This window comes from Theropithecus gelada, chromosome 16 (genome assembly GCF_003255815.1).
Source record: "Theropithecus gelada isolate Dixy chromosome 16, Tgel_1.0, whole genome shotgun sequence".
Classification (NCBI taxonomy): Eukaryota; Metazoa; Chordata; class Mammalia; order Primates; family Cercopithecidae; genus Theropithecus; species Theropithecus gelada.
The window spans coordinates 35,550,419-35,567,207 of NC_037684.1; the positions used below are offsets into that span (position 1 = coordinate 35,550,419).

Sequence of the window (16,789 nt, forward strand, 5' to 3'; positions counted from 1 at the left end):
CCAGTTGTCTGGCATCTTGTGTGTCACAGAAGAGGGTGGGGACTCTGCATAGGGAAGCCAAGGGCCACTCTGAGAGCCCTAAAAGGGAACTGATGCCTCAGGCCTTGTTTTTTTATCACCATCAGGGCTACCCAATGAGGAGGGCTGCACTACCCCGGCTACTTCCTGGTGGCCTCTTGCTCATAGCCATAGTATTTTGCCTCTCTGAGCTTCCAGAGGTTTTAAGTCTGGGGAAGATCCAGGGACTCAAAGAAAGATTGGGATGGGAGTTAAGGGGCCACAGTTTGGGGGAGTCAGACAGGAGGCCTTTGAGGAAAATAGATAAAGTCCCAAAGCCTGTTAGTGTGAATTTGGAGGCAATATGCTGACTGTGTTCTGAAACGTTTTCAGACACCGGCTAGGTGCAACCAAGTGTTTGTGGGGTGAGGCTCTTCATGGACTCATCACTGCTTACACAAGCTTGGGATGTGGTCTTGCCCTCAACAGGTAGGTAGTCTACCGGAAAACCAAACTAAGGCAGGAAAAAAATTAGTTAATAATAAAAGACTGAATCGGCTCAGAGAAGGCATTCAACAGATGTTTGTCAATCAAATTAATTAAAATGTGAATGAATGAAACTCGAGGCAGTGGGTGAATGTGTCCCAAGAATCCAAATGAAACAGGGTATCCCGAGAGGCGGGACTGGAAGGGTCCAGAGAGGGATCACAAGCTCCTGGCCTTTCTGAGCTTCCAAGTGCCCAGTCGCGGACCCCCGGGACCAGGATGCGCTGACAACCTGGCTGGCAGGCGGGTCCTCGTGGGCGAGGCGAGGGAGGCGGCAGGAGAGTAGCAGCAGTTTCCCACCGCTCCCTCTCAGGCACAGGGTCCAGAGAAGCCCGAGGGGAGGAAGCGCAAGTCCGTGGCCCGCCCCGTTGCGTCCCACCCACCGCGTCCCCTCCCCTCCCGCTGCGGGAAAAGCGGCCGCGGGCGGCGGCGCCCACTGTGGGGCGGGCGGAGCTCGGCGGGAGGCGGACGAGATGCGAGCGCAGCCGGGGCCCCGGCCGCTCTGGGCAACTGTGCTGGCGCTGGGGGCGCTGGCGGGCGTTGGCGTCGGAGGTGAGTGAGGCTCCGGCTTGGCAGCGACGCAGCTGCCCCAGGATCCGCGCCGCGGTCAAGTTGCGTACTTGGAGCCGGGAAACCCGGAGGGCTGGTTCAGCGCGTCTGGGCTGGGAATGCGCGGCTCCTGGCTGGGGCCGTCGGAGCCGGGAGCTGGGGACCTTCCTGGCCTGGCGGTGGCGAGGCTGAGAGGTGCCTGGGGGCGGGTCCTCCGGGACGCCGAAGCCATCAGCCAGGCTGAGAGCCTTCCCGGCCGCCGCGGCGCTCACGGTGCGGTGGGCTCATCTCTGAGTCCCGCGATCAGCCTGGGCTGCGCGCGTCGTTGGTGGTCCCGGTCGGGCCAAGGACTACTGGCCCAGGAGCCAAGGCGAGGTGGGGCTTCCGGGGGTTGTTCCCAGGCCTTGGCAGAGGGATGCCGCCCTAGCTTCCTGGGTGAGAGCGAGCGAGCGCGCGCGCGGGTTAGCCAGTTTCTCCACGTTTCCAATTTCTCCTGCTACGCTTTCTCCGGGAAAAGGTTTTTTCTTTTTCTTTTTCTCTTTTTTCTTTTTTCCTTCAACTTGGCTTCCTGCGGGATTGTTTTGGAGCAGGATGAGGGCTTTGCCTCCTCCAGTGTCCCCGGGTGGCAGCGGTGCCTCTACTCCCGGGGCAGACCCAGCACCCGAAAAATCTCTAGTGTATTCGGGGAGCCATGAAAAGGCTCCCTTGGGCCGGTGAGATCCTTGGCTTTGTCTCTGGCTGCTGCGCACACCGTCAGCCGTCAAGGCAATCGGCATTCGGCTTCTTTGGTGCTGGGGACACAGGTGGAGGGATGGAGCTGGCATATCCCGGGGTTGCTGACCGTGGTCCTCTCGGAGTCCTTGAAGATTTTGCCTGGGGTGGGGAGAAACTCTGGCTCCTGGTCTGCTGGGGCCGCCTCTGCCTCAGAGGATGACACAAAAGTGCATATAAGTATTTTTAATAAAAACTGTAGTACTCGTAAAACAACCTAACCCTGCAGAAGGGATTTGTTATTTTATTTTATTTATTTATTTATTGAGACTGAGCCTCCCTCTGTTGCCCAGGCTGGAGTGCAGTGGTGGGTTCTCGGCTCACTGCAACTTCTGCCTCCTGGGTTTAAGCGATTCTCCTGACTCTGCCTCCCGAGTAGCTGGGATTACAGGCGCCTGCCACCACGCCGGGTAATTTTTGTATTTTTAGTAGAGACAGGGTTTCACCATGTTGGCCAAGCTGGTCTCGAACTCCTGGCCTCAAGTGATCCACTCACCTCGGCCTCTCAAAGTGCTGGGAATACAGGCGTGAGCCACCGCACCTGGCCAGGATTTATTTTAAAAGGGAAGCTTTGTTGATAAGTTCACTTCAAAGATAAACTATTCGAAAATACTTTAGTGATTCCCTTCAAGACTCTTCTGTGTATGTATAGACGTGTAATTCATCCTGGACAGGGCAAGGATATCTTTTTTTTTTTTTTTTTTTGAGATGGACTCTCGCTAGAGAGACGGAGTTTCTCCATGTTGGCCAGGATGGTCTCGATTTCTTGACCTTGTGATCCACCTGCCTCGGCCTCCCAAAGTGCTGAGATTACAGGCGGGAGCCACTGCGCCTGGCCAAGGATATCTTGAAGGAGGGATTACAGTTGATGCGAGGGGAATATTGCAGTGGTTATTGCTGAATTTCCTATGTGACAGGGACTAAAACAGATCAGCTGATAGTGTTCGAGTGCAGTGAGCAGTCTGATGACTATGACACAGAAATAGGAATCTCCAGCATTCTGCCCTCGGACATGTGGAGCCTTGGATCAGATGCAGGGAATGGAGAAATCTACCATGGCAACTCAGTCAAAAAAAAAAAAAAAAAAAAAAAAAGATATGCTTTCCCTGTCCAGGATGAGATGCTTGCCTCCATGCACTTACAACAATTTTTGCTGTCATTAAAAAATTTTCACATTCACAGTATTCCAAATTCACTTTGGAGTGTATTGGATTCCACTGCATTGACATACCTATGTTTGCGTTGAAAGATCCTTTAAGATATCTGGTCAGGCACGGTGGCTTATGCCTGTTATCCCAGCACTTTGGGAAGTGGAGGTAGGAGGATTGCTTGAGCCCAGGAGTTCGAGACCAGCTTGGGCAACATAGTGAGACCTAATCTCTACTAAAAATTAAAAAAAAAAATCCTTAGGTGATCTGTTCACAGATTAATCTTGTGATTGGGACGATTCGAGAAGTGGTGATGGGTTGGGCTGGGCTAGCCCCGCACTCTCTGAGAAGCAGCATACAGTAGTGTTTAAGGGCAGGGGCTCTAAAGTCAGACTTCCAGAGTAATACCCCGCCCCCAACTCTGCAAAGTAGTTTCTCCTATATTTATATCTGCCATCCCAGTGTTGGTGGCAGGGTCATCAGATCCCTGGGGAAGCAGATGGTGGGATGAGAGTAGGACAGTTGGGTTGGGACTCCAAGTGTCGAAGGGGCACAGAAAGAGCTGAGTGGGTGTGGGAGTGGCACAGAGAGGTTGTCCCAGGGTAGTAGAGTCTGCTTTGGGGAGAACAGAGGTTGATTGAGGATAGCATCAAGTTTTTTATTTTATGTACGAAGGTGATCTTTTTAGCTTCACCCAGGAAGTATGGGTTTTGTGTCTTCCTCGTGTTTAGGTTTTTATTCTGACCTAATTAGGTCTAAGCTGGGGTGTTTATTTCTCTTTTGGAGTTTATATCCTAGAAACTCTCCAGTTGGGGCCCTCTGCAGGAATCCTCAGGTCCTGGAGAAACACAGGAGGAAGGCTTGTTGGCTTCGGAAAGAGAGAGCTATGGTTTAAAACCAGTAAGATGTGGGTTTGATTCTTGACTTTGTCTCCTGTAGGCTCTGTGGCCTTAAATAAGTTACCTAATCTCTTGAGTCCTCAGTTTCCTCATTTGTAAGGTGGAGGAAACAATGCCTATGATTATGCTGATTAAATGAAACAGAGGCACACAATAAGTATTTAATAAATGACAACTACTATTGTCATTATTCTTCCTATCCATGCTATCTACCATGTATTGGAGGCAAAAGCTGTTACCGCTTCATGCATAAGCACTATGCAGGCTTTCAGAATGAAATTGATGGGGTCCCTTTCCCTACACATATGTGAGAGGGGGTCCCTCTTATTTCAACTTATTCCTTATTGCTGACTTGGCGTATCTCAGCTACTCTAACCCGGCAAGAATCCACAGAAGCAGCCAAGGAGGAAAAAGGCTTATACATTTGCTTTACCCATGAGAAAACCTCAAGCCCCGTATCTGAAAAAAGGGGAAGATAAAAGGATCTATAAGATTTCAAGTTCCATGAGGAGAGGGACATGTCTATTTTGTTCAATACTCTATGCCCACTGCCTGGCACATAGGCAGCAAAATGAATATCTATGGAATGCTATGAAAAGGCATCTATAGATGATGTGCCTCTCTTTAAGAAACCCAATGTTTGAATATTTGCACTCATTCATATAAGATCCTCAAGTGGTCTGTTTGGATAATCTGGAGGGTATTAAAACATAGCCAAGATTTTGAATTCTTTGGGCATTTGGGCTGCTGCACTGTTGCACCATTTAGACCTGTGATCTGAGAGTGTGAAAAACTCAAGGGATCCTCTGTAAAGTGTCTGTGTTTTTTTTTTTTTTCTTCCTGGGAGGAGCCAGTAGAAGGGCAACATTCTCCTTTCTCCCCCTTAGACGTGTGGGTGTGAGGGCAAAGGTGAGGAGTGACAGAGGTCTCCTGGGAAGACCATAAGATGGGGTAAGCACACCACAGTGAGGAGGGGGAGTCTGGCTATGACTCTAGAATTTTCTGATAGAAATTTCTCCTCTGAAGCTTCCCACCCTACTTGGGATCTCTGGTTATCATCCCCTCCCAGTCCCAAGAACCCTTCTTCCCTTGTTGGCAGAAATCTCCAGGAAGCATGCCCACAGGAACCACAACTCATGAATCAGCAGACAGATAATTAACCAAGGGAGTGACTGAGCAGCTTCAGGGATGAACCGCGTGGTTTTACCCAGCCCTCTCTGCTGCCCACAGAGTGGGCCTGCTGCTCCACCCCGTCACCTCTGCTCCCTCTTCCTGAACCTTGGCCCTTCCTGAGTGGGATCTTCATTGTACCTGATGGAGCTCAGGCCACTAGTGGAAATGAAGGTGGGAGCAGGGAAATGACTCTGTTTAGGGGAACTGCCTATTCCCCGTGTGGGAACTGCTGGCATTTATTGAAACATGAAACTCTCCAGCAAAAAAGTGATAGCATCTGCCTTTCTGTCCATGCACACAGTCTCACTAGAAACACTCTTTTTTTTTTTTTTTTTTGGTTAGGTAATTCAGGTATAATTTTATGTGCAGTAAAATTCACCCTTTTTAGTACGTACAGTTCTATGAATTTTGACAAATGCATACAGTCAAGTAACCATTGCCATTATCAAGATACAGAATATTTCCATCATCCCCCAAAGTTCCCCCAAGCTCTTTTTTTTTTTCTTCTTTTTCTTTATAGAGGCAGGGTCTCACCATGTTGCCCAGGCTGGTCTCGAACTTTTGAGCTCAGGCAATCTGCCCACCTCGGCCTCCCAAACTGTTGGGATTACAGGCATGAGCTACTGTGCCAGGTACCCCCCAGCTCTTTTGTAATTGATATCCTACCCTCAACCCTCATCCGTTGCAACCACTGATCGGTTTCCTGTCCCTGCAGTTCTGTTTTGCAAAATGTCATATAAATGAAATCATGTGGTGTATAGACTTTCAGTCTGGCTTCTTTCACTTAGCATAATACATTTGGGGTTCATCTATGATGCTGCATCTATCAGTAACTCTAAGACATTGTCTGAGGCCACTCCATCTTCCTCAGTGTTGGAACAGTTACCCCTGAAAGCATTGGGACTGGATCTATTAAACCTTGAAGGTGCTACCCACTTTCAGTTTCTAAATTTTCTAATTGGATAGATGTATTTGGCTATATATAAGCCATTAGATTTTCCATGTGCTAAGTAGTTAAAGACTTCAGGATATTAGAGAGGATTTTGTAGCAACCAACACTTATTATTCTTGCTCATAGGAGTAACAGATATTTTGTGGCCAAATATTGTATGTCATGCTGCTTGGAGCCAGAAGTTGTTGAGTAAACCTGCGGCTATTCTACCTTTTTACATTTTTGGTAGCATCTCTGAAAAAACAACCCACTTGACTTTTTTTTTTTTTTCCTCTTTTTTTGGGAGGGTGGGTGGCTTTTTGGCCAAACCAGAAAGCCTGCTAGACAAATTCTAACACTAGATGTAACACTAGATGTCTTCTGTTTTTCTGTCATGTTCCCATGAAAAGACTATTTACTCACCCCACTCTCTCTGTTTTATAGTTGAGTTAGTTCAGTTTCTTAGTTCAGTTAGTGAAGATGTTTAAATATTCAAGGAGAGAAGGAGAAAGAATGAGGTGATATTCATCTTAAAAAAGTCAAAATAGCAAATATTGTTATTTCTCGGCCAGGCGCGGTGGCTCTTGCCTATAATCCCAGCACTTCGGGAGGCCCAGGCGGGCGGATCACCTGAGGTCAGGAGTTTGAGACCAACCTGACCAGCATGGAGAAACCCCATCTATACTAAAAATACAAAATTAGCTGGGCATGGTGATGCATGCCTGTAATCCCAGCTACTCGGGAGGCTGAGGCAGGAGAATCGCTTGAACCCAGGAGGCAGAGTTTGCAGTGAGCAGAGATCACACCATTGCACTCCAGCCTGGGCAACAAGAGCAAAACTCCGCCTCAAAAAACAGAACAAAACAAAACAAATATTGTTATTTCTCAAATAGGTTCATCCACATAGGATCATTGTCAGTCATTAAAATTGCTGGTTCCCTTCCAATTCTATTCCTCTATAATGTTCATATTAATCAGGTGGTGTGTTCTGTTTAGACATTTTCCCCTCACATTTATGATTCTTTGTGTGTGTGTGTGTTTGTGTGCGCGCGCGTGTGTGTGTATTCCTTTACTTAAACCCGTGATATATAGTACTTTCTTTCATATAGAAAAAACCTCAGTGCGGAAAGAACAATGTATCTGGAATTAAGAAACCTACATTTGATTCACAGTTCTGCAGGCTTTTTCATCAGCTTGTTGGGTGACTTTGAACAAGTCACCTTACCTTTAGGCTTCAGTCTCTTGCTGTCCCAGGGGCTGCAAAGTGGGACAGAGAAGATGAAGGGAGATACTTCAGTGTGCTTCTGCCCCTCCCCACCACCTTCAACTGGAACTCTTTTAACTAATTAACAATTTGGATTTCATGTAAGGATTTCTTTGGGAAAAAAAGAAGATCCTGCTGTTAAAATCAAGCTTGAAAAACTTTGCACTAGAAGAGAGCTCCAGAAGCTTGGCAAAAGACACATTCAGTAGCCACTTAAAAAGTCCCTGTAGTCAACCCTGCATCTCTTTGCTAATGGAATTTTTGGATAGAGAAACCTGGGTCTATGAGATCCACTGATGGCTCCAAACCCCAACTTTAGCCATCGCGCTTGTTGAACTCCAGATTGACCTTTTGCTGGAGCCGCCTGCAAGGAGCATATTTGACCAATCCCCAGGGGAGGGGAGGCTGGTGTTTCCTTCCTGGGACTTCCACAAGTTGAGAACAGACCATACTGTCCTGGGCAGTTCTTGAAGGCTGTGAGAGTGGGCCTGACAAAGTTTACTCCTTTTTTTCTCCATTCTCTTTCATTATTATTATTATTATTGTTTAAAATTAACAAATAAAAATATATATTTGTGATGTGCAACATGATGTCTTGAAATACGTACACATTGTGGAATGGTTAAATGAAGTTAAATAACATACGCATTACCTCACATACATACTTATCATTTATTTGTGGTGAGAACTCTTAAAAATCTCCACTCAACGATTTTCAGGTAGATGACATATGGTTATTAACTTTAGTCACCATGTTGTACAGTGGATCTCTTGAACTTATTTCTCCTGTCTAACTGAAAATTCATATCCCTTGACCAGCATCTCCTCATGCAACTCATACCCCAAAGCTCATTCTTATGTTCCTACTAAGTTTGCCATTCCAAGAGGTTTTGATGCTGAAGGTGCAGTTTGTAGAAAGCCCAGCAGACTCTGGGGAGCCTACATTTAAATCAATGCAAATGTCTACAGGGAGGCAGAACAGAGGACATTTCAAATTAGCTTTAATTTTCTTTTAGCTTATAAAAGGAATTAAGCTTATTATTAAAAAAAAAAAGGCAGCTCAGAAATATAATGCAGAAAGTACAAGTACCAGTTCCTTGTAGTCTTGTCTTTAAAGATAACCACTGTTGATAGTTACTGCAGAGTTTTTTCCTATGTATTTGTCAACATATATAATTATTTATCATTATTGTTATTTCTCAAATAGGATAATCAATAATAGGATCTTTTTTTTTTTTTTTCTTTTGAGACAGAGTCTTTCTCTGTCGCCCAGGCTGGAGTGCAGTTGCGCAATCCTGGCTCACTGCAACCTCTGCCTCTTGGGTTCAAGCCATTCTCCTGCCTCAGGTTCCCGAGTAGCTGGGATCACAGGCATTTGCCACCACGCTCAGCTAATTTTTGTGTTTTCAGTAGAGACAGGGTTTGGCCATGTTGGCCAGGCTGGTCTTGAACTCCTTACCTCAGGTGATCCACCCACCTTGGCCTCCCAAAGTGCTGGGATTACACACATAAGCCACCGCACCTGGCCCATTGTCTCTTAATAATATACTCTAGGCATCTTTTTATGTCAGTTTATGGCTTTCCATTATTTATCCCAAGAGCTCTAATTCTAGCCATAAGGCATACTGTTTGTTATATGGATATATCAGAATTTACTTAACCAATTCCCTGTTGGCAGACATTGGGGTCATTCCCAATTATTTGCTACTACAAATAAAGCTGCAGGGGATATCCTTATTCATTTATTATGCACCTTCGTTTGAGTGTTTCTACAGACTTAATTTCTTGAACAAAAGTTGGCGGGTTGAAGGGCATGCATATTTTAAATTTAAATTTTAATAGATGTTGTCAATTTGTCCTCCAAAACGGTTGAACCAGTTTGCTTTCCTACCAAGACAGGCTGGCAGTAAGGACGGTGATAGCACCACGGCCTGCTGTCCACACCCATAACACATGAGCTGGGGGAGGAAGGCTGCAGAACTGGACAGCAGGATGCCAAGGAGGTCACCAATAGGGCACTCCTGGACTGAGCCTCGGACAGCTTGGTACAGACCTGCTTCTGTATACTGAATGAGTCAGATGAGAGGTGGGGTCGATGCTAATAAAATTTTCCAGAACTCTTGAGATGTAGTGTTTGAGTGAGACATCAGGCCATCAGGAAGAAATGGCCACTTGTGCACTGCTTCCGGGTTCTTATGTCTTGGGTTGCTAGGCTTCCTGGGGTATGAGTCCACCTGCCGATGCTTTCTGGCTGGAAGAGTGGATACTTCCAGGACTGGCAGCACCTTGAAGATCATCTAATTTGACCCCTGTTTGTTTTACCAAAAAGCAAAAAGGTTGTTTCTGAGAAGTGAAGTGACTTGTCCAAGATCATACAACTGGCTCAGTGGCATTGGTTGGGTCTCTCCCTGGGGGCTCTTGTCTCCTGCCCAAAGTGATTTCTTCACTATATCCTGTTAGAGACAAAGGGCCCTTTCACATCTGACCTTGAGGTGGAGGGGAGGGGATGGGGATTCCTGGTGTAGGAAGTGACTAGAGTGAAAGTAAGGGGGAAGGAAATGAACATTTATTGAGCATTCGCTATAGAGGGTTCTTTCATGTGTGTTATGTCATTTAATCCTAACAACTTGGGAGCACTGGGGAAAGGAAGCAGCTGTCTGGAGTCTCCAGTGCTTGGCTGATGTGGCTGGTTAGACCCGTTAAATATTACAGAGCAGTTATAATTTCTTGACTACAAATGTGACATAGACTCAAAGAGGCACTGGGCCTTAGAGAGAGCACCAGAGAGATGAAGGGATGTGTTTGAGGTCATATGGTCAGAGGAAGGGCAAAGATGGCTTTAGACATGAGGTTTCCTGCTGCTTTGCATGCTGTTTCTGCCATAGCCACCATGTCTGTTGTTTTACTGCCCCTGCCTTACCACATTTCTCAGGAGCTGGGTGTTAATTTTAGACCATGACCTTAGAGAAGACAGGGCACTGTCCTGGGATGAGCTTTATGCAGTTTTCAGCACATGACAACCTAATTAACCTCATTGGAGATGATAACCAGACATAATCTGGCTTCATTTACAAGGACAGTACCTGCCCTAGATTTTCCCATTAGCATCATCTTGAAGTGTCAGCTCTACAGAGAGACCTCTCCTGACCACATGCTCTAAAGGAGACTCCTTCCCTCATTGCTTGCTATTCCCTGCCCTTTTTTTTTCCTTTGAGACAGAGTCTCACTCCATCTCACAGGCTGGAGTGTAGTGGCACGATCTTGGCTCACTGCAAACTCCGCCTCCCAGGTTCAAGCAATTTTCCTGCCTTAGCCTCCCAGGTAGCTGGGATTACAGGCGTGCACCACTATGCCCAGCTAATTTTTGTAGTTTTAGTAAAGACAGGGTTTCGCCATGTTGGCCAGGGTGGTCTTGAACTCCTGACCTCAGGTGATCTGCCCGCCTCGACCTCCCAAAGTGCTGAGATTACAGTGTGAGCCACCATGCCCGGCCTATCCTGCTTTATTTTCTTACAGCATGAAGGGTCAATGAAAGGATATGGCCAGTGGTCAAGACATTTGAACTTTGTCTACAGGGAATCCACTTGGTCAGACAAAAATCCTTCCTGTCTTTTCCTTGTGAACAAAAGTTCTCTGAAAAGGAATTGGGAGGAAAGACTTTATTCCAATGAACAGTTTGCAAACTGGGGAAACTCAGTTGTTGGTGTCAGAATTGGGAGTTTATAATGTAAGTTCCTGCCCGGGTTCCTGATGAGGTCCACTTATGCAAATGAACAATTCCAACTTGCTTAGTTCTGTTTGGTTGAAACAACTGAGGCCTGACTGGTCAAGGCAGCAGAGCCCTGACTGGTTATTTTAGGTTAGCTCTGGGGTTCCAAAGTTGAACAGAGGTGTTGATTTTCAGGGAACTCAGAGTGGGTTGTGACCTCTAGTCAGCAAATGGCAGCTTTGCTCTATTTAAAATTTAGGCCCACTTAGCCACTCCGGATCTATCTTGAAGGACTGGCTCTTTCAGGTTCACATTTGTTCACACCCTCATGCCCTATGAGTCATCCATCAGCAAGTCTTTAGATGGAACGTATCTAGAGTCTGATCACATCATTGACTCCGCTACCATCCAAATCCGCTGCCATCTGTTGCCTGGATTATTTTAGTACATTTCTAATTGAATAATAAGTCTCTTTCCTTTTTGCTTCCCTTCTTTCTGTCTTCCACTCAGCAGTCAGGATGATCTTTTTTCACTCACCTCTGCTCAGATTCCTCAGTGGCTTCCCACTATGTGGAGAAAAAAGCCACACTGTCTACCATGGCCTATAGCTTCCTAGTGTTCTGGTCCCTAACTGCTCCTCTAAGCTCCTCTGTGCTTCTCTCTTCCTCCTTTCCCTCTCTCTGCCTGCTATTTCTTTAACAGGCTGATGTCCATCCAGATCTTGTCTTGGGTTCTTTCCGGAATGTCTGTGCCTTAGATCTTCCCATGATTCACTCTTAAACGTCATTTGAAATGTCAGCTCCATAGAGAGACCTTCTCTCTATGCTCTAAAGGAGAGTCCTTCCCCTCATTGCTTGCTATTCCTTTATCCTGCTTTATTTTCTTACAGCATTTGCCACTGTTAGAAATTGTGCATTTTTGTTGTGTATTTTTTGTTATCATCTTTCTCACTAAAATGTAAGCTTCACGAGAGCAGGGACTCTGTTTAGTTAATCAGTGTGTCTCCAGTGCCTAAGAGAGTGCCTGGCACGGGTAGATGCTCAATGAACATTTGTCGAGTAAATGAATGAATGAATCAATGACTACTGACACCACTGATATATACAGGTAGAAAACTGTACAGCTAAAGTAACCGCTTTTCAAACCTTATCCATACGTGGATTAAATGCACCAAAAATTTCATTTCATGCTGGCTTTTTTCAATCATGCCAAGTATTTCATGGCAATGTTCTTCAAAATCATGCCATATAAATGATGGAGATGCAAATCCATTTTGTATTAGTTTCTTAGGGCTGTTGTAACAAAGCACCACAAACTGGGTGGCACAAAACAACAGAAATTCATTCTTGTTGGAAGCTAGAAATCTGAAATTAAGGTGTCAGCAGGCCCGTAGTCCCTCTGAGACTCTGGGTAGAATCATTCCTCCTTCCTAGCTTCTGGTGTTGGCTGGTAATCTTTAGTGTTCCTTAGTTTCTGGATGCATCACTTCAATCTCTGCTTCACGTGGTATTCTCTCTGTGTGTCTCTGTCTTCATGTGGTGTTTTTCTCTTCTCATAAGGACATCAGTCATGTTGGATTAGGGCCCACCCTAATGACATGGATTGGTTACATCTGCAAAGACCTGATTTCTCTGTAAGGTCATGGTCATGGGCACTGGGGTAAGGACTTCAACATATCTTTTTTGGGGACATAAGCCAACTTAGAACACGTCTTAATATTGATGGAGGCAAATTATACACAAATATTTTCCAATGTTAAATACCATATTTAACTGGCTCTGATATACTTAAAAACAGTTTTAAATCTCTGAAATCAGGATATATACTATATCCACAGTGTTAGATTTGATGAAATATGGTTGCCTGGATTCCCTACAGCTTACTGGAGCTTTTTGCTCGAGCACAGAGGTGTGCGTTACCTTAAACTCCACCTCTTTGTCTCCTCCTTCTTTGAGTTACTTAGCTGATGCTACATTTAAGGAAGGAACAAAATTAAAATAAACTTTCTTGGCCACTTGCTCTAGAGAAACCACTTGTGCCTCTGTAGGACAGTAAGCATGAGATGTTTTGTTTTTTCATGAGTCACACGACCAGGTGACTACAGTGAGGCACCATGTGAGTCACCCACTGTCCCCATGGACCTAATTGGGTAGTGACCAGTCAAAGGTCAGTGGCAGGGCTGGGGACCCAGATTAGAATTCCCTTCTGGCAGAGTGATAGATGTCCATAGTGTTTGCAGATCATCCTCCCTTCTCGATAAACACCTCTCACTCTGACTTAGCCCTCTCCTGTAGTCCCCTGTCCTCATTAGGGTGGCCTGTTCCTACAGTCCAACATCCTGTCTCATTGGACAACATGTCCTCAAAATAGCCCCCATTGACGCATTATGACTTCCACTGGATCCAATTCCCTCCCTTGTTTCCTTTGTTCCTTCATTTTTCCCACCCTTTGTCTCTCTTCTGGTTCTGTGATTCAAGCTGATGTACCAAACCACAACTTTCTACTTCTACTTTCCAGGCAAACTTCTTGGCTGGTCTTGATTGGATTAAAATTTTTATTTTCAAAAAACTTTTTTGAGGCAGGGTCTCACTTTGTTGCCCAGGCTGGAGTGCAGTGGCACGATCACAGCTCACTGCAGCCTCAACTTCCCAGGCCCAGCTGAGTTTCCTGCCTCAGCCCCCTGAGTAGCTGGGACTACTGGTGCATGCTACCATGCCCAGCTAATTTTTTAAAAAATTTTCATAGAGATGGGGGTCTCACTATGTTGCCCAGACTAGTCGCCAACTCCTAGGTTCAAGCAGTCCTCCTGCTTTGGCCTCCCAGAATGCTGGGATTACAGGCATAAGCCTGGATTTTCGAAGACTAATATTCCTAACCCCATTTAGAATTCTAACTAATCACTAATCACTAATATTCCTAACCCACATCTGACAATTAAACATTTTACCCTGGTGTGATACTTTCTGGCTGCACACTCCCACCACTCCTTCTGCTCAGGGCATACTAAACTTCATGTCTAGTATCCCCTAGAATGATGTCATCAAGGAAAAAAAAGTATTCACCTGCCCTAAACAACCTGAGACTCAGGATAAAAACAACAATAAAACCAATATAAATTATAGCAGCAGCAGCAGCAGCATTTATTGAGTACTTTCTGTGTTCCAGCTGTTGTGCTAGAGTTTTACAGGGTTTGGTTTATTTCATCCTTACAACCACCCTGTGAAGACTGGGGTCAATCCACCTTGTCCCCGGCTCTGGCTAACCTGTCAGAGGAAAGGGGTGGTAGGAGGTAGGAGTTGTTTGTTCTTTAAGTGACATTATGGTGAAGATTCCCACTTTAGCAGGACTGAGTCTGGGCCCCAGAGAATGAGCAGGAACATAGGCTTTATGAATGACTTGAAATAGAGGCCCAAACTTCTTCCACATGTTCAGGAGGGAGTAGTGGGCTCAGAGCAACAACTCATTGAATCAGCATGGGCCCAGTGCAGAGACTTCTGATGAGTCAGTCACTTTTAACCACTGAATTCCAGGGAACTGTCTGGGTAGCAGGACTTGGTTGGGGGTAATATGGGGGGTTCATTGGTTCTCATGAAATCAATCTGTGATTCATTAAAAAGAGTGGATAAAGGGACTGGGTAACCACGACTCTCCAGGCATGACTTCCTAAAGAACAAATCCTGGCACCTCATTTTATCCTCTGGGGTCAGAGACCACTGGTTCACTGGGAGGGACCTGCTGTTATTTATTTTGTATCTTGCAAATCTTCCTATTGTGGCTCATAGAGACTCATAGGGAAATCAAGGACTCATAGGGAAATGCTAATTTGAGAATAAATGGATGGTTAATAGATAGACTGGGAAAAGTCCTAAAAAGTAATCTGACAGTGTCTGTATTAGTTCATTTTCATGCTGCTAATAAAAACATACCCAAGATTTGGTCGTTTATAAAGGAAAGAGGTTTAATTGACTCACAGTTCAAGATGGCTTGGGAGGCCTCAGGAAACTTACAATCATGGTGGAAGGTGAAGCAAACACGTCCTTCTTCACATGGTGGCAGGAAGGATAAGTGCCAAGCAAAAGGGAGAAAAGCCCCTTATAAAACCATAAGATCTCATGAGAACTCACTTACTATTATGAGAACAGCCGCATGGAGGTAACTGCCCCCATGATTCAATTACCTTCCATCAGGTCCCTCCCACAACACCTGGGGATTATGGGAACTACAATTCAAGAGGAGATAGGGGGGGTGGGGCAAGGGCCACACTGCCAAACCATATCATTTCACCACTAGCACCTCCCAGATCTCATGTCCTCACATTTCAAAACACAATCATGACTTCCCAACACTTCCCCCAAATCTTAACTTATTCCAGAATCAACCCGAACGTCCAAGTCCAAAGTCTCATCTGAGACAAGGCAAGTCCCTTCTGCCTATGAGACTGTGAAATTGAAAGCAAATTAGTCACTTCCTAGATACAATGGGAGTATAGGCATTGGGTAAATACAGCCATTCCAAATGGGAGAAATTGGCCAAAACAAAGGGGCTACTGGCCCCATGCAAGTCTGAAATCCAGCAGGACAGTCAAATTGTAAAGCTCCAAAACGATCTCCTTTGACTCCATGTCTCACACCCAAGTCATATTGATGCAAGAGGTGGGCTCCCATGGCCTTGGGCAGCTCCACCCTTGTGGTTTTGCAGGGTACAGCCTCTCTACCAGCAACTTTCATGGGCTGGCGTTGAAGGTCTGCAGCTTTTCCAGGCACATGGTGCAGGCTGTCAATGGATCTACCATTCTGGTCAGGAGGATGGTGGTCCTCTTCTCACAGCTCCACTAGGCAGTGCCCAAGGAGAGGGGGCTCTATGTGGGGGCCTCGACCCATATTTCCCTTGTGCACCCCCCTAGCAGAGGCTCTCCATGAGGGCCTTGCCCTGTAGCAAACTTCTGCCTGGATATCCAGGTGTTTCCATACATCCTCCGAAATCTAGGCAGAGATTCCCAAACGTCAATTCTTGACTTCTGTTCACCTGCAGGCTCAACACCACGTGGAAGCTGCCAAGGCTTGGGGCTTGCATCCTCTGAAACTATGGCCCGAGCTCTAAATTGGTCACTTTTAGCCATGGCTAGAGTGGCTGGGATGCAGGTCACCAAGTCCCTAGGCTGCACATAGCAGGGAGACCCTGGGCCTGGCCCAGGAAAACATTTTTTCCTCCTAGGCCTCTGGGCCTGTGATGAGAGGTGCTGCCATGAAGGTCTCTGACATGCCCTGGAGACATTTTCCCCATTGTCTTGGTAATTAACATTCAGCTCCTAGTTACTTATTTCTGCAGCTGACTTGAATTTCTCCACAGAAAATGGGTTTTTCTTTTCGATCACATTGTCAGCCTGCAAATTTTCCAAACCTTTATGCTCTGCTTCCCCTTGAATGCTTTGCTGCTTAGAAATTTCTTCTGACAGATACCCTAAATCATCTCTCTCACGTTCAATATTCCACAGATCTCTAGGTCAGGGGCAGAATGCTGCCAGTCTCTTTGCTAAAGCATAGCAAACATGACCTTTACTCCAGTTCCCAATAAGTTCCTCATCTCCTCTGAGACCACCTCAGTGTGGACTTCATTGTCCATATCACTATCAGCATTTTGGTCAAAGTCATTCAACAAGTCTCTAGGAAGTTCCAAACTTTACCACATCTTCCTGTATTCTGAGCCCTCCAAGTTTCTAGGAAGCTCCAAACTTTCCCACATTTTCCTGTCTTCTTCTGAGTCCTCCAAACTGTTTCAATTTCTGCCTGTTACTCAGTTCCA

General features: G+C 45.8%; 1 protein-coding gene and 1 non-coding gene across 3 annotated transcripts in view; one reads left to right on the forward strand and one right to left on the reverse strand.

The window, feature by feature from the left end:
* The first annotated feature begins 987 nt into the window (after window positions 1-987).
* The window catches only part of ITGB3 (integrin subunit beta 3), a 56,650-nt gene continuing 40,848 nt past the window's right edge, over window positions 988-16,789 (forward strand). For both annotated transcript variants that reach the window (XM_025362905.1, XM_025362904.1), the window contains exon 1: window positions 988-1,095. In XM_025362905.1, coding sequence (XP_025218690.1) covers window positions 1,017-1,095 — 79 coding nt within the window. In that variant the 5' untranslated portion in view covers window positions 988-1,016. The remainder of the gene's footprint in view (window positions 1,096-16,789) is intronic.
* LOC112610452 lies at window positions 6,326-6,387 on the reverse strand. Its single transcript, XR_003116353.1, has one exon. It is a non-coding gene; the product is annotated as a U7 small nuclear RNA (small nuclear RNA).